The sequence below is a fragment of the Podarcis muralis genome, chromosome 12 (assembly GCF_964188315.1).
Source record: "Podarcis muralis chromosome 12, rPodMur119.hap1.1, whole genome shotgun sequence".
Classification (NCBI taxonomy): Eukaryota; Metazoa; Chordata; class Lepidosauria; order Squamata; family Lacertidae; genus Podarcis; species Podarcis muralis.
The window spans coordinates 47,122,656-47,147,194 of NC_135666.1; the positions used below are offsets into that span (position 1 = coordinate 47,122,656).

At 43.0% G+C, this 24,539-nt stretch overlaps 2 protein-coding genes across 3 annotated transcripts in view; one reads left to right on the plus strand and one right to left on the minus strand.

Annotated features, from left to right (window-relative positions):
• The window catches only part of LOC114607442 (collagen alpha-6(VI) chain-like), a 71,383-nt gene extending 67,397 nt beyond the window's left edge, over positions 1-3,986 (plus strand). The window contains exons 35-37 of the mRNA XM_077916351.1: positions 12-102; positions 1,486-1,621; positions 2,793-3,986. Coding sequence (XP_077772477.1) covers positions 12-102; positions 1,486-1,621; positions 2,793-2,807 — 242 coding nt within the window. The 3' untranslated portion in view covers positions 2,808-3,986. The remainder of the gene's footprint in view (positions 1-11; positions 103-1,485; positions 1,622-2,792) is intronic.
• Positions 3,987-6,937: 2,951 nt separating this feature from the next.
• PIK3R4 (phosphoinositide-3-kinase regulatory subunit 4) overlaps positions 6,938-24,539 on the minus strand; it is a 30,553-nt gene continuing 12,951 nt past the window's right edge. The window contains exons 8-20 of one of the 2 annotated variants that reach the window (XM_028750052.2): positions 23,834-23,979; positions 21,908-22,111; positions 20,537-20,738; positions 18,830-19,029; positions 17,321-17,531; positions 15,402-15,567; positions 14,006-14,170; positions 11,867-12,078; positions 10,882-11,013; positions 10,441-10,541; positions 8,772-8,860; positions 8,204-8,312; positions 6,938-7,551 (exon numbers count right to left, since the gene is read on the minus strand). In XM_028750052.2, the coding sequence (XP_028605885.2) occupies positions 7,381-7,551; positions 8,204-8,312; positions 8,772-8,860; positions 10,441-10,541; positions 10,882-11,013; positions 11,867-12,078; positions 14,006-14,170; positions 15,402-15,567; positions 17,321-17,531; positions 18,830-19,029; positions 20,537-20,738; positions 21,908-22,111; positions 23,834-23,979 (2,108 nt within the window). In that variant the 3' untranslated portion in view covers positions 6,938-7,380. The remainder of the gene's footprint in view (positions 7,552-8,203; positions 8,313-8,771; positions 8,861-10,440; positions 10,542-10,881; positions 11,014-11,866; positions 12,079-14,005; positions 14,171-15,401; positions 15,568-17,320; positions 17,532-18,829; positions 19,030-20,536; positions 20,739-21,907; positions 22,112-23,833; positions 23,980-24,539) is intronic. The other variant, XM_028750055.2, reaches the window with a different exon arrangement.

Below are 24,539 nucleotides of genomic sequence, written 5' to 3' on the forward strand. Positions count from 1 at the left end.
TGTCTTGACAGGTGAAATGAACAAGTATCCACAAGCACAGCTCAAGAGAAAATGTACAAGCATTAGCGAACAAAGGCCTCTGTACGGTCCACCCAAACGCATGTGAGTTTGTTTCCAGACATTATTTTCCACTTTGATATATATCCACTCCTATATCCATGGCCTACACTCTTATGGGAGCTGTGCTGGCCTTCAACTAAGTCTAAATGAGTAGCAAGTCTGACTCACATAAGATCTCATTTGCTTTGTGCATATTGTTACTCCAGGAAACAATGGCTGATCGTGGCTGTTGGTTTTGCTACAGGCTCCACTGAAATGGCCGCTCTCCATATTGCCATCTCTTGCCAATCGCGCAGGAGAAACAGAGAAGCATCAATATAGTAGCACTGACAGCTGTTCTGCAAAGCTTGGAGACGAGCTTCAGCTCTCATGCAACAGCTCTGATCCTGTACCCATCATCACCTTACCCTGTATACCCCATCGAAAAAGAAGGGGGATATAACAATTGGCCGCTAGTAATGACCGCTCCCCGCATTAATCGGGGGGCGCACTTTGCATGGACGCGCGCAGCCCCTGGACCCGATGCGTCTCCATCAGCATAGGCTTGGCTTTGCCTCCCCCCCCCCCCGGTGGGATACCTGGAGGTCTCCGCCTACCTCAGTCAGTTGTCCAATCCCGCCTGGGGGAAGTGTTGCCAAGGAGACCAGGCCAGGTGGGGGAGGGACTACCTGCCTACACAATAGAGGGAGGATCTTACCTGGGAATCCTCAGTTGGCTCCAGAGCTTCTCCCACCCTACCCACCCTCAGTTAAGTCTTATTTTAACCTTTTCTCCGCAGGTATACAGGCGCTGCTACGTCAAGGTCGCTGTTGAAGGGCCGGAAAGGAATTCCCCTGCATTGGCAGGTTTTGCCTTTCCCGTAGCAAAACGTCACAACTTTGGCGGTATCAGGCCTTGGGCGGAATCCTTTATCTTCCTGAATGGGAGGGGCGTGCAGCGGTGACCCACGCCCCCTTCCTCCTTGCAGCGGTGATACCAGGGTTCCCCGTTAAAGGGGTTTCTGAAGGGAGGCTTTGACCGTACGCCAAAAGGTCGTCATTGCTCTCCCCTGTGATGGCGGCTATCTCTGCTTGAACATATGTTCTCCAGAGCCGGCCCATCCCCTACACAAACACTGGATAACCCTGATGCTCCCCAGATCCCCGGCTGGGGACTGGGGAGGGATAACGCCCAATGCCTGAGCCAAGGTCTGCCCACATCTGAAATATAATAAAGTTATGGCCAATTTAATCCCATAGCACGTTGTCTTGAGTCATTATTCCACATGGGGGGGGGCGCCCAGGCTTTGGGGGACTCCGCCTGTCCACGCAAAAGGTTGGATGGAGACGGGGAAAGAGTAGCTTTACTTCAAAGCAATTCTGTGCTAATCCTCTGCATTACATTAGAACCTTTGCATTGATCCCGGACTCTGTTTTGTTGTTGCAGCATACCTAGTTTTCCTGTTGACAACACTATGTCAAATGGAGCTGTGCTTCTAGATGCCGAATCTGCTTTTCGGGAGCCCACACCATATGATTTTGTGACCCCTGGAAATCCCTTCAGCAGTGGACAGCAGATCATTGTAAGTAGAATTTCTTTGTCCCATAAAGATGCTTTAAAAAGACAAAACAAATAGAATTATTCTTGCCGTTCCATGTAGCATTGACTGATGACTTGCCCTTTTTGTCAGCCCCCATTCCATGTGTAGAGAGCTTTTAAAAAAACATAATTTTTATTTGATTTTTACAAATTCATTCACAAAAGCAGTATGATTACAAATAATAAAGTTTATACAAGATTCTTCTGAATCTTAAGACTTCCCTCCTCCCCTCCATCGGTTCTTTAAATAACTTTTTTGTTTTAACTGCATATTATAAGTCCATCTAGTTTACACTCATCCACTGTATCCAAAATCTATCATTGCAAGAGTTATGCAAAGCCTGCCAAAGAATTCAAGTGTTTACAATGGTCTTTCAAATACAATATATTTTTGTCCCATTCCTTGTTGCAGTTCTCAGTCTCAGTCAGTTTTATTGAACCTAGCCAAAGGCTGCCGCAATGTACACAGAATTATTTGACAATCAGAAGAAAATATACTGAATTGATAAAAAAGACTTAAAACATTTATATTATTAAAACCTTACGTACTCTAAACAGAGCTATAAAAGTACCCCAATGTACAAATAAAAACATTAAACAATAAAATTCATAAGCTAAAATCATAACATAGTCACTAATGTTAAAAACAATATCAATTAATACAGTGTGCAATTTATACTCAGAGTTTGGTGACAATATATTTTTGTCCCATTCCTTGTTGCAGTTCTGATCCTCCTGATTTTCCTGATTAATCTTGCCATCTCTGCATAGTCCAATAGTTTCATCTCCCAGTCCTCCCTAGTAGGTATCTTGTCGTCTTTCCAACCCTGGGCAAGAAGCATCCTTGCAGCTGTTGTAGCATACATAAACAGTCTTTTCGGTTCTTTTGGTATCTCTGCACCTACAATTCCTAACAAAAAGGCTTCTAGTGTTTTTTTTACAAAAGTTATTTTATTTATTTTTAAAATTCATTGTGTATCATTTCCCAGAATTCCTTTATCACTTTGCAGTTCCACCACATATGATAGAAGGTGCCTTCCTTTTCCTTACATTTCCAACAAACATTTCCATGGGTAGAGAGCTTTACCTGCTGAGCATCGACCGCATCATGCCCTAAAGTTCAGCAGGTAATATTATTCTCCTTCCCTTTTCAGGTACCTGGAAATTAGCAACGTGTTTGGGTTGGAAACTATGCCTCTGCATCAACTTGTGAAGTACTGCACTTCCATTTCTATTGCCGTCGTCGTTGCTAATGACTTTGCTCATTGATTCATTTGTTCAGGAACTGGAAACAAATCTCTATTAAAAACAAAGACAAATTGAAGACAATTTTGGGAAGGTGCAAAGTGATGGTTCTGACAAGACAGGCTGAAGAATGAAATATGTTTTCCTGTACATTAGAAGGTTTTCATCTGTGAATCCACCTCCTGCTTGTTTTGAATTTCCTTTAGAAGAGTGAAAATTATGGAGCGTAGAAGCCACAATTCCTTTGTTGTTTCCAGAGGTTTTCTGGCTTTTAGCCTAATCAATGCACAAACTGATGTGCTGTATTTTGTAGTTGGGAACTTGCTAACCTACCCAGCACTGTTGAGTTTGCTATATGGAATATGTCCATACTTGCAAGTGTCTCTTAGCTGTGACATCATCAGTGATAGTTCCCTCGTTTCCACTTGCTCAGACCTGAACCATTTGTAATAACTCTTCTTAAAAGTTCGTTTTGTTCCCTGATTGTGTTTGTTAGTGTCCTTGGATAGCTGTGCTCTCTGAAGACAGTCCAGCCCAAAAAAAATATTGAATGCCAATCTGATGTTGTAATGCAATAGCAGTGGAAGGTTGCTTTTTTGTACGGCTGATTCTTTAATTTTGTGCTCATTTTGTACATGGGATGATATGATGTTGTGTGGGGATTTACTCATTTCACTGTGACGCTCGTTTCTAATCTGCACTTTGGGCTTGAGGTAACGGGAAACGCATGCCGTGCAAGTGTCAAATGGGCTGAGTCAGCACACTGAAACCTTGTCCCCCATCAGGGATGGCTCTTTCGCTCTATCCCAGATAGCTCAGTGGTTGTGGATTATAAAGGGGCTACAAATCGATGCAAGAATGTGTGCAAATAAAGTTGATCTCGGAATCAAAACGGGTGAAATTATGCTTCGTGTACCTGAGCCACTTCTGTGTCTTCAGTCCTATAAGAAGGGACAGCTTGATAGTTCGAACTACCGGCAAAAGAAAGCACTTCCAGATGGGCTTTGTGGTGGGATGAGTGTTCCTCATGGTGCTATGTGATAACACGTATCTATTATCTTGTTTTAAAAGAAATAAAACACAACCCAAATACAAAGAGAGAAGCTCTTCTTGCAATTCATTGGAATACCCTGTGCCAATACAAGCTGCACTGTCTGAAGGACCATTGCTTCCCCCACCCCAAAATAAGAGAACACCATAAATAGAATTTTTTTTCTCACCACTGCCAATGCCATATTTTGTGACAGTAGACTTGGGCAGTTGGGGAAGGGGGCAAAGGCGACCTTTTGGAAATTGGGCTGAAAAGGGGCAAGGGATGGTGAAAGGAAGGCAAATCAGGAGGAGATATTCATGGGCAGCAGGGTTTACTAGAAAGGATAAACCCTTCCTTAAATTTAATTGCTCTGTTTCTATGAGTGGTAATGGAGCTGCAACAATGACCAGCCCAGTGGGCCTCCAGGTTTCTCAGTCTCATGATGTGCTGTTTCCCCAGAAGTACTGTCATGGGAAATACTTCCCTAAACTGGGCTGCCTTCAGATGTCTTCTAAAAGTCAGATAGTTGTTTATTTCCTTGACATCTGATGGGAGGGCGTTCCACGGGGCGGGTGCCACTACCGAGAAGGTCCTCTGCCTGGTTCCCTGTCACCTCACTTCTTGCAGGGAGGGAACCGTCAGAGGGCCCTTGGAGCTGGACCTCAATGTCCGGGCAGAACAATGGGGTTGGAGATGCTCTTTCAGGTATACTGGGCTGAGGCCGTTGAGGGCTTTAAAGGTCAGCACCAACACTTTGAATTGTGCTCAGTACTGGAAGCCAGTGTAGGTCTTTCAGGACTGGTGTTATATGGTCTCTGCAGCCGTTTTCATTCACCAGTATAGCTGCCACATTCTGGATTAGTTGTAGTTTCCGGGTCACCTTCAAAGGTAGCCTCACATAGAGCGCATTGCAGTAGCCCAATGGCAGCTGCCACTCGCCAGGTGGGGTACCATCTTCCCCTCCCCCATCATTTCTGGTGCACCACTATGGCATGGCATGGTGTCATTCCAATGGGGCATTTGAGGGGGTTACACAGCATCATAGGGACGCGGGTGGCACTGTGGGCTAAACCACAGAGCCTAGGACTTGCCGGACAGAAGGTCGACGGTTTGAATCCCTGCGACGGGGTGAGCTCCCGTTGCTCAGTCCCTGCTCCTGCCAACCTAGCAGTTCAAAAGCACGTCAAAGTGCAAGTAGATAAATAGGTACCGCTCCAGTGGGAAGGTAAACGGTGTTTCCGTGCGCTGCTCTGGTTCGCCAGAAGCAGCTTAGTTATGCTGGCCACATGACCCGGAAGGTGTATGCCGGCTCCCTTGGCCAGTAAAACGAGATGAGCACCGCAACCCCAGAGTTGGTCACGACTGGACCCAATGGTCAGGGGTACCTTTACCTTTACACAGCATCATTATCAATTATTACTTATACATCCTTTGGACCTCCCTATTTTCATCAGAGAAATGTTGGAGAGTATGGAGTTATGTGCCCCTTGAACCAAGGAGATAAAGGATACAACCTTTAGTAGACATCTGATGGTAGTTTCCCTGTATAGGGAAGTTTTTAAATGTTTTATTATGCTTTTGTATATGTTGGAAGCCGCTCAGAATGGCTGGGGCAACCCAGTCAGATGGGTGGTTTATAAATAATAAAATTATTATAATTATTATAATTATGGAATAGGACATCCCTATATTCATCGGATAAATGTTGGAGGGTATGGAATCTTCGCCCCAACATAGAAACAAAATTGACATCAGGTGACATAGGCTTGGAATCCTGCTCTCCAGATCTGGGGAACATTGGTCAGCCCAAAGGTCACATCTCACTTCCAGGGGAGGCCCCTACATGGCAGTGGTGGGCGGGGCCAGAGACAAAAGTGGGCGGAGCTACGGAAGTGAATCTTACCTTTGTACAGTAGGCTCTTTTCTTCACACTCCCACACTCTCACCTACCTTCCCATTAATGCAGGAAGCGTTATGGGATCTCAAGGGAATATTCCGGTGAGGCAGAAAAACTCAAAGGCCGTGTAAATCGGGGTTTCCCATCCCTCGGTTGCAGCAACACATATTCAGGCATTCCTTCATTCACACTTGAGCAGCTTAAGGTGATCAGATGTCTTAATACTGAGGTTGGAACAAAGCTGTTTTCTCCCCTTGGGGGGGAAAAACCGCTGCTTAGAATAGTTGCTTCAGCTTTAGAGAGAAATCAGTTCTGTACCACGGATATTAAAAACGATTGTCAAACAAGTGGATTTATTGTCTTTTTTAAAAAACAACAACACTAATTCTGGAATTTAAACAAGACCATGTGGCTGTAAACATTCCTCAGGGCCTCCTCCCTCCCCATCATTCTACATGATTTTATTAGATGTGAAATTTAAACACATACATCTGTTAACATGTCAAACTGGGATGTATTTGCTTAAGGGCTCCAGCTTGGGATTATTTTTAAACCAAAGGATGAGTAAAAATCCCTTAAATAAACCAAATAAATCACTGTATCATTCTGAAGCGTAAAAAAAAAAAGTTGAGTGGAAGGAGGACGTTTAATTCCAAATATATTCACACAAAAGATTTTTTTTGCTTCAAACGGCCCAACCATTCCAGCTCACCCAACTCATCCGAAAGTTTTATTGGACATCCTCCACCCCTCAATCCCACATTCTCCAGCTGATAAACATCCCGATACTTTAAACATCATTGTGCCTTAGTAGGTCACTTTTTATGTGGGTTGGATTTCTACGCCACATTATAATGTTTGTAGACAGAAACCACACAGATCCTGCTGATTACTGTACTATCAACACGGTGTGTGCCTCAGCTATGGGGCTACGTGTGTACAATTTGGTCTGAAGCATAGGGGGAAATGTAGAAGACTAGGTTTGCATCTATTATTATTTTTTAATGGGGTGCAATTGTGAGGAGTACATGGGATTTAAAATATGCTAGGGCTGGTATATTGTGAATGAATGTTTCACAGAGGATGCTGCTTGTGCAGTCTGCCACACAGCTTTGGCACACAGGAATGATCCAAACTCTTTTTATTTTTTCATTATTAGGTATACAGGGATTTGAATATACATGAACAAAAGTGCAACCATTTTATCGTTCTTTCTCATTCGCTCAAGTAAATAAAAAAACAAAGTCAGTTTACATAAATATTGTTGATGTAACAGATTTCTTCATGTGATAATAAACCATCTTTTAGACTTCCAAAGAATAACATGGTCAGAAGTTAAGCGTGATGCCTTCATTTTAAACTGCATTTGCTTGGTTGTTTCAGAAAAACGCTGCATGAGTCACTCTACTTTAATACAATGGCAGGTTCTGAAAGGACCACTGGTCACTGTCAGGAGCTTTACAATCCATCATTTTATGTTCTCGAAGCAATTCTTCAAAAGAGACTCAATCCCATCCTGTTTCTCTTTATTACCTGTATTTACAGTTCCTATAGGTCAGTGCAACTTTTACTTCCACACTTTGACAATGCCATCTCGTGATGCAGTAACTATAAATCCTTGAGTTGTCTGAAAAGTAGCAATGTCTGTGATAATGTCATGATGCCCAACTGGTAAAGACTCGGGACCCCTTCGAGGAGTTTCATCCGTGGGGCCCACCTTCTGCTTGTTTTGAATTTCCTGTTGAAAAGGGAAAATGGTGAAACGTTGATGACTAAATCCTTTTGGTTTCAGGTGCTTTCCTGTTTTGCATTGTATTTAACTGTTTTTATTGAAAGGTAAAGGTAAAGGGACCCCTGACCGTTAGGTCCAGTCGTGACCGACTCTGGGATTGCGGCGTTCATCTCGCTTTATTGGCCGAGGGAGCCGGCGTACAGCTTCCGGGTCATGTGGCCAGCATGACTAAGCTGCTTCTGGTGAACCAGAGCAGCGCACGGAAACGCCGTTTACCTTCCCGCCAGAGCAGTACTTATTTATCTACTTGCACTTTGACGTGCTTTCGAACTGCTAGGTTGGCAGGAGCAGGGAAAAGCAATGGGAGCTCACCCCATCACGGGGATTCGAACCGCCGACCTTCTGATCGGCAAGTCCTAGACTCCGTCGTTTAACCCAGAGCGCCACCCACGTCCCTGAAAGGTGCTTTCCTGTTTTAAGCCCAACAGGTGCATATTGGATACACTATTTTGTTACATGCAAAACTGACAGTGAATCCAGAGCTGTTGAGCTTGCTATGCGGAATATGAATGTGCTCACAGATAGCTACTGCCTGCAGTGACAGCGGAACAATTCCCACTTTCCCAGGTCTGGGAATGAGACTTGTGAGCAACTATACCTGAACAACTTCTGTGCCTTCAATGATCTTCCTATAATAAGACACAGATGGGCTGCTTGAACTTCCAGCAACAATGTAGGACCTCTCAGGGTATGCTAAATCCCAGAACCTGCAAAGAACAAAGGCGACAATATAAAATCTTTGACTAGAATCCTTCCAGCCTTTAAAACAGCATTGCAGCTATCATAAGGAGAGCAGTATGGGGTCACATGACAGGCCTGTCTTGCCTGACATCAGGTGACTAGTGGCTAGATCTCAACGCTTCTGGAAAATTTTATTCTATAAGGTACTTGGGGGTATATTTCTATTTCAAAGCCTTACAGTTTGGTGTTAAGCAGGTTTACACAAAAGTGAGAAGTTTATGTCCCATCTACAGAAAGGTTGAACACACACTAAATCTGGTAGGTTCCCTCCTCCCACCAACCAGTTTGAATCAATATGCTAGTCAAATAAATTCTGAACCTTACAAGATTGGTTTTTGGTTTTTTTACTTCATACGGGATTTTTATGCAGAAAAGGAAACTCTAGCTTCTGTAGTGGTGAGATATCATCATTTATTAGATTTTACCTTATCTTCATGTCGGAACCTGCTGTCAGTAATATAGGATTTCCATCTGCTGGGCTGCAGTATATTCCATGAACACTATGAGGTGAAGGCTAAAGGGGGGGGGGGGGGAATAGGTTTTTTTCCAACAACTGGTGTCAAAATATGCTAACTTTTAAAAACTGAGTTATCTTAATCAACAATCATGTCATTAAGGCACTAATCAAATTACAACTATAAACAATTGCTTTTTTGTTTTCTTTTAAAAAAAATCAAATTAATCATTTAAAATTTTGTATCCACACATTTACATTTGATTATTTACTTAATACCAAAGACCATTTACAAGTTATGAAATAAATTGAAATCTCAGGATAGAAAACAATTCAAGGAGAATAAAAACAGCTGTTGGGCATTTAGCAAAAGAAAAATATTCAAACAGTAGTAGATAAAAACACTAAGGCTGCAACCCTGCACTTATTCACAAGTATGTAAGTCCCATTGGTCCCCATAGGTCTTACACCTGAGTAGACGTGCATAGGTTTGAATGGTTGCAATCTTATGCACACTTTCTCAAGAGTAAGCCCCAATGAGGACAGTGGTACTTACTTCCAAGTAAGCTAGGGTTGCTGCCATATGTTAGGATTTCCCCATTGATTTGGCTGATTTCCCCTTGCACACTGCTTGCGACTACAGTATTCCAGATACGTCCGGGAAATTCGGAACGTATGGCAAGTCTAAAGTAAGCAAATAGGGGCTGAAACAGAGACAGGTCAGAGTGATAGCCAGGCTTTTATGTTTCGAAATGGGGCTCAGCAACTGCCTCTTCATCCAAGAATCCTATGTGTAATTCAGTGCCTGCAAGCATATAATTCAGCCTGAAATCTAGTCTGTAATCTACATCTTCAGACCGAGTCTGAATGTAAACCTTAAGGTTATTTTTTTTAATCTCCTCTGCATCATCTCCCCAATTTCTGCTTCGTGTATTATTTCGCCTAATGAAGAGTTCTGAGAAACTGAAAGCTTACATCATTTTGTTTGGTACCACTATCTGGGCTTAGTACACTTGCCACAAGCTACGCAGAGCTTTATAAGCTAACATCACTGCTTTGAATTGTACCTGGAAATACACAGGAAGCGCTTTCAGAATTGGCGAAATGTATTTTGCCTAACCCAGTATAGATAATGCATCTCTTCTCAACTGAAAACATAAAACTTTGGCATGATGGGCATTTAATATCCACCAAAGGACTAAAAACTACATAAGGTAAAGGTACCCCTGCCCATACGGGCCAGTCTTGACAGACTCTAGGGTTGTGCGCCCATCTCACTCTATAGGCCGGGGGCCAGCGCTGTCCGCAGACACTTCCGGGTCACGTGGCCAGCGTGACAAGCTGCATCTGGCGAGCCAGCGCAGCACACGGAACGCCGTTTACCTTCCCGCTGGTAAGCGGTCCCTATTTATCTACTTGCACCCGGGGGTGCTTTTGAACTGCTAGGTTGGCAGGCGCTGGGACTGAACGACGGGAGCGCACCCCGCCGCGGGGATTCGAACCGCCGACCTTTGGATCGGCAAGTCCTAGGCGCTGAGGCTTTAACCCACAGCGCCACCCGCGTCCCTTTAAAAAACAAACAAAAAAACTACATAGGCCTGCTTTATTCTGCTCAAAACTTTACAATCAGAAAGCCAAACCTGATGTTCTGAAAGAGGTGGGGCATTGCTGGCCCATAAGGTGAAGCGTCTGTCGCCTGTTTCCATATCCCACATGGAGACTTCATTATTGCCTTGAACAGCTACGGAAAAGCCATGGACAAAAGTTATAAACCAAAAGTGCTGGAATGGGGGTAGACTTATCCTAGGGTTTATTTCTTCCATTATAGTCTAGCAATATAAAAGGGATGAGGAAAGCGAGTTACTTGGCTGCTGACAGCACTCATTAAAATAAATGCATGTGAAGACTGTCCCTTAGCAACCGCTGGAGAATGCCCTCACTTATTCCGACCAAACCTAAGGAAGAACTTACAGTACAGTGGAACAGAATCCCATAAGAACCTTCCATGGAGGTTTTTAAGCAGAGGTTGGGTGGCCATTTTGCTAGTGCTCTGATAGAGAGAGAAAGAGAGTGAGCTCTACCTGCAATCACCCATGACTGGGAGAGGGGATGCATAAGCAGGCGTCTGATCCGTGCTCTGGAAGGATGGGAATGGCTAGAGATGGGTAACTGAAATCTCATGTCCCAGCATGCCATGGTACCACTGCTTGTACCTTGTAAAGAAAAAAAAACTATCAGCAGCAATCAAGGCCCTACTGAACAAGAAGCAAGCCCCATTAAATTCAATATTTACTTCCAAGTAGACATGTAGGGACGTGGGTGGTGCTGTGGGTTAAACCACAGAGCCTAGGGGTTGCCGATCAGAAGGTTGGCGGTTCGAATCCCTGCGATGGGGTGAGCTCCCATTGCTCGGTTCCTGCTCCTGCCAACCTAGCAGTTCGAAAGCACGTCAAAGTGCAAGTAGATAAATAGGTACAGCTCCGGCGGGAAGGTAAACAGCGTTTTCGTGCGCTGCTCTGGTTTGCCAGAAGCGGCTTAGTCATGCTGGCCACATGACCCGGAAGCTGTACGCCGGCTCCCTCGGTCAATAAAGTAAGATGAGCGCCCCAACCCCAGAGTCGGTCACGACTGGACCTGATGGTCAGGGGTCCCTTTAGCTTTACCTTTAGACGTGGTTAAGACTGAAGTTAATGACATTTTAAGCAATGTCCACTGGCCCTGATTATACGTAAGGTTCAAAGACATCTTTGATTTCTGCTAATCACTTACACTTTTTATCTTCCACAAAGAGATTTAGTGCACTTGCCCCTTGTAACAGCCCTGCATAGCAACTCACTGGGAAACCAAGAACGAGAGGACATGATTTGCCCAGATTAAATCCGTAACAGAAAATGGAGTTGACGTCAAATCCACCCATCTCTCCGGCAGCCTAACTAAACTGCCCCTCTTGAAAGCAAACATGTTGCAGTCATTCCCCACAAGACCTGCACAAAGAGCAATTTTATTTATGCGGTGATTCTAAATACATATAATTATTCAATGGGGGAAACACAAAATGCATCTTACCGATACAAAGCCAGCATTGATGTATGTCTACAGCAAATGAGGTTATAAGTCCCAACCGTAAATCATGCTTTAATGTCCAGGCATTATTAGAAGATCTCAGGTCCCATCCCACTAAGGAACCATTCACAGTGGCGTAAGCCAACACTGACTGGGCTCCTGAATTGAAGTGATGCATGTCAACGACACAACCATCGTCCTTCTGATCTAAAAACCTGAGTAAAGGAGATGACAAGATGGGTATAATTCCTTGAAATGTCACAGGACTTCAACTTGTCCACACCCTTGCTTCTTTTGCCTATAGCCTTCCACTCTGCTCTCGTTTTGGTGATGCCTATTTGGCTGGAACTACTAATTCCGGATCTGAATGGAGATTCTGTACCTAGTTATAGCAGATACTTGTTTTATCATTCATGTCCCAAGTATTCATTCAGCCCTCTCACAAATCTTGGAAAAGAATGACCTCCCTGGCAGGAAAAATGAGAGGGCAGTGTAACACCAGCAAAATGTTCTCTGCAGGTCTCTATCTTCCTCAGTGCCCACAATAAACTCAATATCTGAATGAAGGAACTCAGGTGTAGCAGAGGTGTAGCCAGTGTCGGATTTACGTATAAGCTGAACAAGCTATAGCTTAGGGCTCCACTCTCTTGGGGACTGCAAAAAATAAAAGGGGAAAAAACTGGATGTACATTTCCAAAATATAACATAAGTTCAACAATTATTTTGATAAAATACATATTTTGTTATGTGCAAATGGCTTTAGATACCTATTAGGTCCATAAATTACAGCATACAGTAGTACCTTGGGTTAAGTACTTAATTCGTTCCGGAGGTCTGTTCTTAACCTGAAACTGTTCTTAACCTGAAGCACCACTTTAGCTAATGGGGCCTCCTGCTGCCACCGTGCCGCCAGAGCATGATTTCTGTTCTCATCCTGAAGCAAAGTTCTTAACCTGAAGCACTATTTCTGGTTACAGATAGGTAGCCGTGTTGGTTTGCCATAGTGAAAACAAAAAAAATTCCTTCCAGTAGCACCTTAAAGACCAACTAAGGTAGTTCTTGGTATGAGCTTTCGTGTGCATGCACACTTCTTCAGATACACTGAAACAGAAGTTGCCAGATCCTTCTATATAGTGAGAAGGTGGGGAGGGGTATTACTCAGAGGGGTGGTGGGAATGGGTGATTGGCAGATAGCTGTGATGAGCCTGTTGACGACTCTTAACGACTGCAGTAGGTCTTACAGGAAAAAGCAAGGGGTGAGAAGGTGAAAAATGGCTTTGTTATGTATAATGAGATAAGAATCCAATGTCTTTGTTCAGGCCAGGTCTCTCCGTGGTTTTAAGTTTGGTAATGAGTTCCAATTCAGCAGCTTCTCTTTCCAGTCTATTTCTGAAATTCCTTTGTAGTAAAACAGCTACTTTGAGATCTTGTATAGAATGTCCTGGGAGATTGAAGTGTTCTCCTACTGGTTTCTCTGTCTTGTGATTCTTGATGTCAGATTTATGTCCGTTTATTCTTTGGCGTAAGGTTTGGCCTGTTTGTCCAATATAGACAAACCTTGCTTTTTCCTGTAAGACCTACTGCAGTCGTTAAGAGTCGTCAACAGGCTCATCACAGCTATCTGCCAATCACCCATTCCCACCACCCCTCTGAGTAATACCCCTCCCCACCTTCTCACTATATAGAAGGATCTGGCAACTTCTGTTTCAGTGTATCTGAAGAAGTGTGCATGCACACGAAAGCTCATACCAAGAACTAACTTAGTTGGTCTTTAAGGTGCTACTGGAAGGAATTTTTTTGCTTTCACTATTTCTGGGTTAGCAGAGTCTGTAACCTGAAGCGTATGTAACCTGAAGCGTATGTAACCTGAAGCGTATGTAACCTGAGGTACCACTGTATATTCAACACAAAAAACAGCGACAATTTGTTGTTGACAAAGGACAGCTGAACATAGAAAGGGCCCCATTACCTTCAGTAGCTTAGGGCCTCATCAAACCTAAATCCGGCCCTGGGTGTAGTGCCTACACACATTCAGGAGAATGAGGTGGCAAGAGTAGACTATACCATTTCAGGCTTCTAATATGAGCCTGCTAGTGAGCCCAGCAGATACCCAAAGGGATGCGTCAAAGGATTGATAAAAACCTGCTTTGTATTGGATGGATCTTAGGAGACTTGGGTAGTTTTGAAGCTTCAATCCCAAGAAGTTGAATAGCTCCGTTATCTGAAGCTACAGCCAGGTAATGAGAACCCTGGCAAAACGTAAGCGTCATCACACGCCCTCCAATCCGGGAATATGTCAAGATTGACCTGTCGCGGGAAGCAGAAAGGACATAGTTCAAAGACTGCTAGATTCTAAAAATCTACACAAATTGAACAGTAAGGCCCAATGAAATATCAAACAGACAACTAAATTTAAAACATCTCTCCTATCATGGCTTGTTCTACAGAATCCTGGGAATTTGCAGTTTTGTTAGGAAAATGAGGATTTTCTGTTAAGGGATCCCCTTTTCCATCACACTTGGGAGAGAAATTACAAGTTGGGTCACCTGATATAATAACAGCTGAGTTATGATTGGATGGGAATATACATATTATTTGAATTGTGGGGGGAGACACTAACAGTGATACAGCAAGTACATTTTACATAGAAAGCAATCAAAGAGTTGTATTTTCCATTCAGTGAAGTTGTTTGTCTTAACCCAACTGGTCCCTGCATGTGTTCAGTAGTCCTTCATTTGGTTAGGAGAATAAGTGACTACTATTTTCTGGAATTTTTGTTTCTTTTTCCTTTTTAATCTGGAAGGGATGGGTATGTGAAATAACAGCTACAGAGTCCCTATATCTGAACATCCCACTCTGCAGCTCCTTAATTTATGTTGCTGCTGGAGAGGAGCAGCATTCCAAAGCCTGGGAGTGAAGATTCACCTACTTCCTGGGCAAAGATTCTGATCCATCCCACTTAACTCTTCAGCACCTCTTTAACAATAGACATTTAGCTAGTCTGCAGAAAGCATTATCGTATGATTTTTTTTTAATGGTTGCTTTGGCTGAGGTATGAACAATTCACTTTTAAAAAACAGATTTTGTTTTGCCCCCACTCAGTCTATCCCCCAGACCATTTAATTCCTGAGATTGTGAAACCTTAGGGAACAGAGCTATTGGTGTTTAAACACAGTGCTATAAGCCACGCTGAGCCCATGTGATATTTATTTTACTTCAGCTCTTCATTCACTGTTTAAACACTGAAGAGTCGAAGTGGATAGAGATAGAGCAAGATAAGTAATAAATATATATGAATAAAGGGATGGTGCAAGTCAAAGGAAATATAATTTTAAAATGCTGGATTCTGTTATTTTAGTAACACATCTGAACGGCAACATCCAAGAGGATTTCAAACACCATTGCCAATGAATAAAAAATAAAAAAATAGTGATGGTAGCAAAATATGGTAGCAAAATATTTGTGTTGGTGCAAAAGTTTTAATCTTATTTATTTATTATTTATGAGTATCCTGCCATCCTGTGGTGTTATGCATTACCTAGTAGTAGTCGTCTTGCCCTCCATTTTCTGACTGTTCCATATTTTCACTGTTCCATCATTTGAACATGTGGCAAAAATTGAATGTTCATCAGAAACTCTAATGCGGTTCACAGCAGACTTATGCTCATGAAGGTGAGCAACCAGAAGCCCTTTAGGATGCCATCCTAAGGAAAGCAACAGAATTTTTTCCCATTAATATCAGCAGTGAAGCAAACACATGCAGGAGTTCCTTTTGCAAAATTTCTCACACATGGGACTTTAGACTGTGACAACTGTATATATCAGCAATTACTAGATCAGGATAAACATGTAATATATTTGAAAGTGAACAGGAAATGCAAGATTTACTTTTCAAATTGTTTTATAATGCTTTGTCTTTTCAACAAAGTTAGCATCGTTACTTTTGAATGGACAGGCACTTGTTTAAATATTTCAGAAATGTGAAAAGAATTAGAATGCATTTGGCCAAGAAATTTAACTAGACTCTCAAGCCAGTAAACATCTTGCATGTTGTTTGCTTCTAGGAATGTCAGATGCTACATGGAGACTAATGAGTTATAGGATTAGGATTATGTGTCATATATCACTTACAAAGTACATGAAGGATAAATGTTGCCATGTTTCTGGCTCTCTTTTCTCACAGATGGAAAACTAAAACATATCTTAGCAGTTTTACAATGTGGATGCACTTCAATTCCAAATTCATCACAGAGTAGAGACAACTATTCAAAGACCTTGGCAGGGGGTTGGACTCGATGGCCCTTGTGGTCTCTTCCAACTCTATGATTCTATGATTCTACCTTATTTTATGTACTGGGCAGCATACAGAATTATTCATTTAGCAAGTTCTTGTTTGGCTGTCAGGTGGCAATGAAAAACAACTGCTTCCACAAGCTTCTGATGATTGCAATGTCTGCTGTTTTATGACAGTATGTAAGTTTTGTAAACGGGCGTGACACCCCATTACGATGGAAAGGTATGGTGTGAATATTTTAAGCAAATTCATACAAAACTAATTGTGTGTAAAGTAATTCAAAAGTGTCCACACAAGTAGATATTTTGTACCTGCAAAGGACCAGGACACATATTTGTATATATACTATTATGTTACGTAGCATGTTCTCTTTTAAACAAGATTGCAAGTTTCCTTCTTGGCTCTGCCTACTGCAGTTGACAGAGCTACCTTAATTTTTGTTTGTTTGTTTTTTCACATGCCACCTAACAAAGCTAAGTTTTGACAAACTGTAGTAGTAGTAGTAGTAGTAGTAGTAGTAGTAGTAGTAGTAGTAGTAATTTATTATTTATACCCTGCCCATCTGGCCGGGTTTCCCCAGCCACTCTGGGCGGCTTCCAACAAAATATTAAAATACAGTAGTGTGTCAAACATTAAAAGCTTCCCTAAACAGGGCTGCCTTCAGATGTCTTCTAAAAGTCTGGAAGTTGTTTTTCTCTTTGACATCTGGTGGGAGGGCGTTCCACAGGGCGGGTGCCACCACCGAGAAGGCCCTCTGTCTGGTTCCTTGTAACTTGGCTTCTCACAGCGAGGGAACTGCCAGAAGGCCCTTGGCGCTGGAGCTCAGTGTCCAGGCTGAACGATGGGGCTGGAGACGCTCCTTCAGGTATACTAGACCAAGACCGTTTAGGGCTTTAAAGGTCAGCACCAACACTTTGAATTGTGCCCGGAAACGTACTAGGAGCCAATGTAGGTCTTTCAGAGGTAATACAGAGCCCTGGTTTCCTGCTAACACGTTCTATTTCTTTGCAAGCAGACCAGCCAAATTGGACTTCAGAGGACACAATAAACAGAAATACAACCCCATGCCAGTAGACCTTGGTGCTTGCAGGGCTAAAAGGGGACAGTTTGGTGCTACCCTCATAGCAGCTCTGGCGGTATGCCAAGAGTATAGCAAGTATTACCTGGAGGCGGTGGCTTGCTCTCCCATTCTGCATTCTCCATCATCTGCTTGGCAATTCTTTCCGCGTTGCACTGTTCACGTTTCTGCTGTATCAGCTGCTGAAGTTCCGTTTTACAAGTAGTAATGCGCAGCTGGTACGTGGAAGGCGAAGCTATATTGCTTAACACTTGTATGGTTGGTTTTCTGGCTTGGACAACAGTTCCATCTGCTGCCTGAAAGGAATAAGCCCAGTTGTGTATTCACGTTTAGAAAACGCGATCCGTGTTTTATGTTTCAAAGGAAAGGGCGGCATCCTCTCTTCTATAATTCAAAACCAACTTCTGCATCAGAAATCAACTTTACAGGCAACAGCCATTTTGAACGGGGTTTCCATTCCCGATCCCCACACGTGTCAGCAGAGCATGCGCAAGCCCACCCCACCCCATATTTGGGCCACTTCCAGGTGTGCGTGATCACACGTCAACCAGATGCGCGTGAAACGGCCACTGCCTGTACTCCAAACTACCATTTTACTAATTTATTGCTTGTTTAATTTTATTTATTTATATCCCGGCTTCTTCCCAGTCAGATCCCAAGCAACCCGCAAGCCCAGGTAAACAAGACAGATTTTGCCTGACTCCTTAAAGACAGAAAAGTTGGTGCAAAGTGAGGCGCAGGTGGACCACAACCATAGAAAACCGCCTCCCCAGTAGGCATAGCTCAGGTGCTGAGGGCACCCTGAAAAAGGTCTCTACGGACGATCTCAAATATAACTTCCAGAAGGATAGCTGTGTTAGTCTGCTGTAGCAAAACCAGCAGAGAGTCTTGTTGTACCTTAAATGCCAACACTTTTATGACAAAAGCTTTTGTGAACTACTTTATCAGATGCATGAAATGTGTGTATGTATATGTGTATGCGTATGTGTGTGTATATACGCGCACACACGCACGCACACACACACTTGTCAATTCAGCATTACATGGTATAGGGGGGACAACAAAAAGAAGTGTATTCAGGAGGAAATGAAACATAAAAACAACGGATGCCGATGATAACCTAATGCAAAAATATTTTGACTGTATGAGCAGACTCTGAGCTGCTCTATGGAGCCGTAAACTTCACCAAGCAGGGGTGAGACCACTGATCCCACTCACAGGTTCATTTAGCCCAAGACACAGGTCAGTCAAGAGTTCTGTATCTTACTAGTGGGCTGTTAGCTTGCCAATTTGCTTCAACACCTGATTCACCCCACAACATCCAAATCAAATCTGAATTCAGAAGTTGTAGTTTCAGGACTATTAATCTTGTTTAAAAATATTATTTATTCATTATTAATTAAATTTATAAACCGCCTTTCAGCTGGAGATCACAGGGCAGTTTATGGTATAAAAAAATAGACCCAGAGTCTTGTTTTGTTTGAAGAAATGATTGAGCGTTGAGAGTAAAAATAAATTCCTCTCTGTTAAAAACAATTGGCAGCTCTTCTAATTCTATGGTAAAACACACTAATTTTAAAATCCCCAGAAGTACCTGTGGTGAGGATGACAAAGGAGCACAAATGCCAGCGGAAGACTCTGACCGAAGAGATTTCCCACTCTGAATGGCTTCTTGATCTGTGGCTTGACTGTGGCCTTTGCTAATTGGCTGAGGCATGTTAGAAGGTTCCAGAGAGCCAAACATACTCTTCCATTCCTCGTTTACATTTGAATCTTGTTTTACGTGTTTTCTAGCTGAGGTCAACAAGGCCCAAAAGAAGGATCACAGTAAGATTTTGTTTATAACAAAACAACCAAAATGCACAGGATTCTAGCTGTATAAGCAGAGTTTTGAGTTACTTAACCTGATTTATTGTGGCATAATGTTAAACTGAGTGCTGGATCATATAAATCAGCTGCTACATGACTTGGGCAAAGGTTTCAATCCATCACCAGATGAAATAAACTTGGAATGCTTAGCCTAATTTCTGCAGATGACCCATGTCATCTGTATTTATACAGATCGGTGAATGAACCTTGTGGTTTTTTGCAAGGTTATGCTGGCCTTAGCATTAAGGAAGTAATTGTTCTAGAATGCCAAGTTTGTGGCGGTGGTGGTAGGGAAAGAATCATGTATCTCCAAGATGGTTTTTCAGGCCGTTATGTAAACACATCTAAAAGTTAGAACAGACACAGCCATTTATATCTGAAAAGGCAAGTTGGACAAATAGGCCAAAATACACAGAAACTTCATTTCAATATATTGTGTCTATCTAGCTTGAAAATGTGTTTCCTTATTATGACACTTTCAATTCACATGATTTTTACTTTTTTACAACCAACTACAGCTTCATATACTGTTGCCAAAGTTAAACTATAAAGGTACCCCTGACCGTTAGGTCCAGTCGCGGACGACTCTGGGGTTGTGGCGCTCATCTTGCTCTATAGGCCGAGGGAGCAGGCGTTTGTCCACAGACAGCTTCTGGGTCATGTGGCCAGCATGACTAAGCCGCTTCTGGTGAACCAGAGCAGCGCACGGAAACGCCGTTTACTTTCCCACCGGAGCAGTACCTATTTATCTACTTGCACTTTGATGTGCTTTCGAACTGCTAGGTTGGCAGGAATTGGGACCGAGTAATGGGAGCTCACCCCATTGCAGGGATTCGAACCGCCAACCTTCTGATCAGCAAGCCCTAGTCTCAGTGGTTTTAGACCACAGCGCCACCCACGTCCCCCCAAGTTAAACTATACAAAGCTATAAAAACCTGTCCATTTTCCTATTTTACATATATTTGAGTAGTTTAGCAGGAAACTAGACTGACAATTGGAGAAACATGACTGGAGGCCGTGAGAGAATATCTTGTAGTCAAGCTTGGTACAGAACCTCCATCCTCATATATTATACTAATTCACACAGGCCTATAGATCACTCAATAAGCCAGCACAATCACTTGTTATACGTGTATTGCTTCCATTAAGAAAACCTTGAGTTTCACATGAAAGCTTGATGGCCCATTCAAATCTGCAATGTTTCATCCACTAAACGATAAAGACGTATGTGAACTCAAGATGTTAAATTTCGCCTTCAGTCTGAAGAGTTCAATGTAAGCAGATATTCTAGATGTGGATGGAATGTGTTGATAGTGGACTCTTCCACGTCTACTATAAGCATTTTAAATTTTTATATAATTATATAAAATTTTTATATAATTATATAAAATTATAAACAAAGCAACAATGCAAATTACAAGACCATACTAACCGCGTTTATCATCAGACTCCTGCTTAGTTTTAACAAGATCAACTTGTCTCCCGGTTATACCCAGAGCTGCCAAGTCTATCACTCCTTTCTGGGTGCTGTCATGAAGGTGGCTCTGGTCCACTATGTTGGCCTTCGCTTTGTTGGACTTCAGCATGAAGTCTCTTAAGGCTAACAGCTTGTCTTCTTCTTCCTCAGTCATTCCCTATCCCAAAAGAAAACAAAAAAATAGACAGTTCATCAAGACAGAGCAAAGATTTTCAGTTTTTAACATGTGGCAATTGGGCTCAAGAGGGTTCAGGATATAAAAGTTAGATTTACACTGTAACTAAAGAAATGTGTGGCTTTGGCTGCCACAATATAACAGGGCACCTTTTTTAAATAGGGACATTGGAAACTGTCTTATACAGAGCCAGGCCATTGGTCCATCTAGCTAAGTAGTCTTTTACTTGCTGGCGCTGGCTCTGCAGGTGTCTCTTTAGACAAGAGGCACTCCAAGGCCTATATAAACATCCCAGGAACTGAATGTGAGGCATGCAAAACAGATACTGTGGCACTGAGCTATGGCCCTTCCCCAAATAATGATCAGGATGTTGGATGGTGTGTTGTGGGCTGCCCAGATACGAAAACATTTGGGAAATCAAGCCAATATGAGTTCTATGCAAGTTCTTATGCTGAGAGAGCTCTTACTCAATAAAGGTAAAGGGACCCCTGACCATTAGATCCAGTCGTGACCGACTCTGGGGTTGTGGCACTCATCTCGCTTTATTGGCCGAGGGAGCTGGCGTACAGCTTCCGGGTCATGTGGCCAGAATGACTAAGCCGCTTCTGGCGAACCAGAGCAGCACATGGAAACGCCGTTTACCTTCCCGCCGGAGCGGTACCTATTTATCTACTTGCACTTTGATGTGCTTTCGAACTGCTAGGTTGGCAGGAGCAGGGACTGAGCAACGGGAGCTCACCCCGTCATGGGGATTCGAACCGCCGCCTTCTGATCGGCAAGTCCTAGGCTCTGTGGTTTAACCCACAGCGCCACCCGCATCCCTCAATAGGAATCTTACTCAATAGGAATCAATAATAAAACAGAATAATCTGGGGCGAAGACCAACCACGTAGTTTTGGTGACTATCGGATACGCTTCCTACAGCCATGGGTTCCTAAACAGAACTTCCATTTAAGCACAAGCCCCGCTGAAATGTAAAAGGACACCATTGCTGTTTCATAACTCAGATTCATTTCAATGGGGCTTGTGCAGGAGGAATTGCCAGCGCTGCAGGCAAAGTACTACTTTGATGTGGTACAGATGCTGAAACAATACATGTCCTTGCTTTATTGTGGATTCTCAGCACTACCATTATAGCAGTAAGAATATACTTGAGAAAGTAGCTTCTTTAGCAGCTGCACAATTGCTGGATCTTCAGGGGGAGGGCAGTCGGGAAGAGCGCCGTTCCTTTTCTTCTGACGAAGTTGTAGTGTTCTGAAAAGGCTTCCTATGTCCTTGGAACGCAGAGCATAATCAAATATAGAACGGCTTACAGGCTCTTTGAGGACGCTCAGTAGGACTATTTCTTTATCTATCTGTAATTCAGGACAGGGAACAAGGAAGTAATCAGATGACTACAGAAATGCAACTGAGGAACTTTTCTTCTTGAGGGAATGAGCGGGAGGCCAGGCCTAGATGCTGACCTCAGTGGTAGGTTTTGAAAGAAAGGGGACTGGCTGGTAAGAGTACTTTAAAAACTTTGCAAATATCTACTTCTTTTATATCAGACTATTTTGAACTAGCTATTTTGGATAATATTAAACTACTTATTGTTATTTGTGCAGCACTTTTTAAATTAAACTACCGTATTTTTTGCTCTATAAGACGCACCAGACCACAAGACTGGTTTTTGGAGGAGGAAAACAAGGGAAAAAAATATTCTGAATCTCAGAAGCCAGAACAGCAAGAGGGATCACTGCACAGTGAAAGCAGCGATCCCTCCTCCTGTTCTGGCTTCTGGGATAGCTGCGCAGCCTGCATTCGCTCCATAAGACGCACACACATTTCCCCTTACTTTTTAGGAGGGAAAAAGTGAGTCTTATAGAGCAAAAAATACGGTACTTTTTGTTATTTGTGCAGCACTTTTTTATTAAACTATTTTTTGTTATTTGTGCAGCACTTTTTAACATGTAAAGGGCTGCACAAATCATACTGTGGTTTCCTTCGCAAGAATCATCCAAGGAATGAAAACTACACTTTGCATTTAATACAGGAAAGAGGATTCTGGGGCCCTCCATGTGTTGTCGGACTCCGGCTCCCATCAGACCCAGCCAGCATGGTCAGTGAAAAAGGATGGTGGGAGCTGGAGTCCCATAACAACTGGAGGGTTACAGGTGCCCCATCCCTAAAATGAAAGCTGAGAGCTAATCAGGATTTGCCCAGGGCCTGTTTGAACTATCTGGGCTATTTTATTAAAATGCTCCTCAGACCTGGCATGCATGGCTTTGTTTGTTCCTGCTAACAGTTTGTTACACAACAGAACCTAGGTAGGATGGGTTTGTATGCATGATGAGCAAGAGCTGGGTCACACATTGCACTGGCTGGTGTTTTGCATGAGTGGGGGGACGCATCCATGTCACAAATTCCCCGTCCCTACAGAAATAATATCTTTGAGTACTGAAAATGCATTAAAAGGGGTAAAGGGACCCCTGACTATTAGGTCCAGTCGTGACCGACTCTGGGGTTGCAGCGCTCATCTCACTTTATTGGCCGAAGGAGCCGGCGTACAGCTAAGCGGCTTCTGGCGAACCAGAGCAGCGCACAAAAATGCTGTTTACCTTCCTGCCGGAGTGGTACCTATTTATCTACATGCACTTTGACGTGATTTCGAACTGCTAGGTTGGCAGGAGCAGGGACCGAGCAATGGGAGCTCACCCCATCATGGGGATTCGAACCACCAACCTTCTGATCGGCAAGCCCTAGGCTCTGTGGTTTAACCCACAGCGCCACCCATGTCCCTTATGCATTAGGGATACCATATTACAAGTTTTCTCACCTCCACCAGCAGTAGCCAATGAAATCGGACTGGGATAGCAAAGGTCACATGATGCTGTTGCATCATGCGGCAAGCCATTGCAGCAGAGGTAGGGAGGGTTCGCCACTGAGATGCTGGCATTCGCAGCACATTCTTGATCAGCCTAATATCTAACGAAGCTTTCAGGCTCAGGGCATGAAGATATTAAGCTAAATTATTTTCAAGCCCTTCATATGCTGCAATTCCAAATGAAGGAAAGGTGCTTATCTAGTTGATTCCTTACCTGTATTATTGGCTGAGTGATAAAAGGATGCAGGTAAGGCATGAGTTTGCAATAAACATCAGCAATATTCAAATGTTGTGCTACAACAGTTATAAATCCTACTGCTCCATAGCGTATCCAAAGGTTAGGGTGGCACAGGAATGGTGCTGGAGAAGGAAATGAACAAAAAGGGAGGAAGCGATTTTAATTGATATAAGTCATGCAATTAAAATTCTAAAAACAGGAACAAGTTCACACTCACACACATACTTCAGACTAAATTCCAAAGGGGACCCAACATAAAATAACACCAAATCGAGTTCACATTAGGTTCTTGCCTCATGGCAGACACCTACCCTGGCAGACACCTACCCTGGACTTTTGTTCCATTCTGACCTGCAACTGTATTATTACAGTTAAAATAAATCAAATGCCCTTTTTGCATTTCCTGAAAACTCCCAAGCCCACGTCTTTCAGCAAAGGCACGAGCACATTTTTAAATGACATGACACTCAATAAGTTTGACTCAGGTGGTCCCAGGAAATTCACCATCCTTGAATTTTGTTGTGTAATGGCCCATTATGTGGGCTAGATTTCATTATCTTTTTCCACCTAAATGTGTCCTTAACAGAATAATCCATTGTCTCACAGACCACTTCCTTCGGGAAACCTTGTTCCTATAACTGGCACCTGTCAATGCCCCGATTTGTTCAGTCTCTCCCCCATG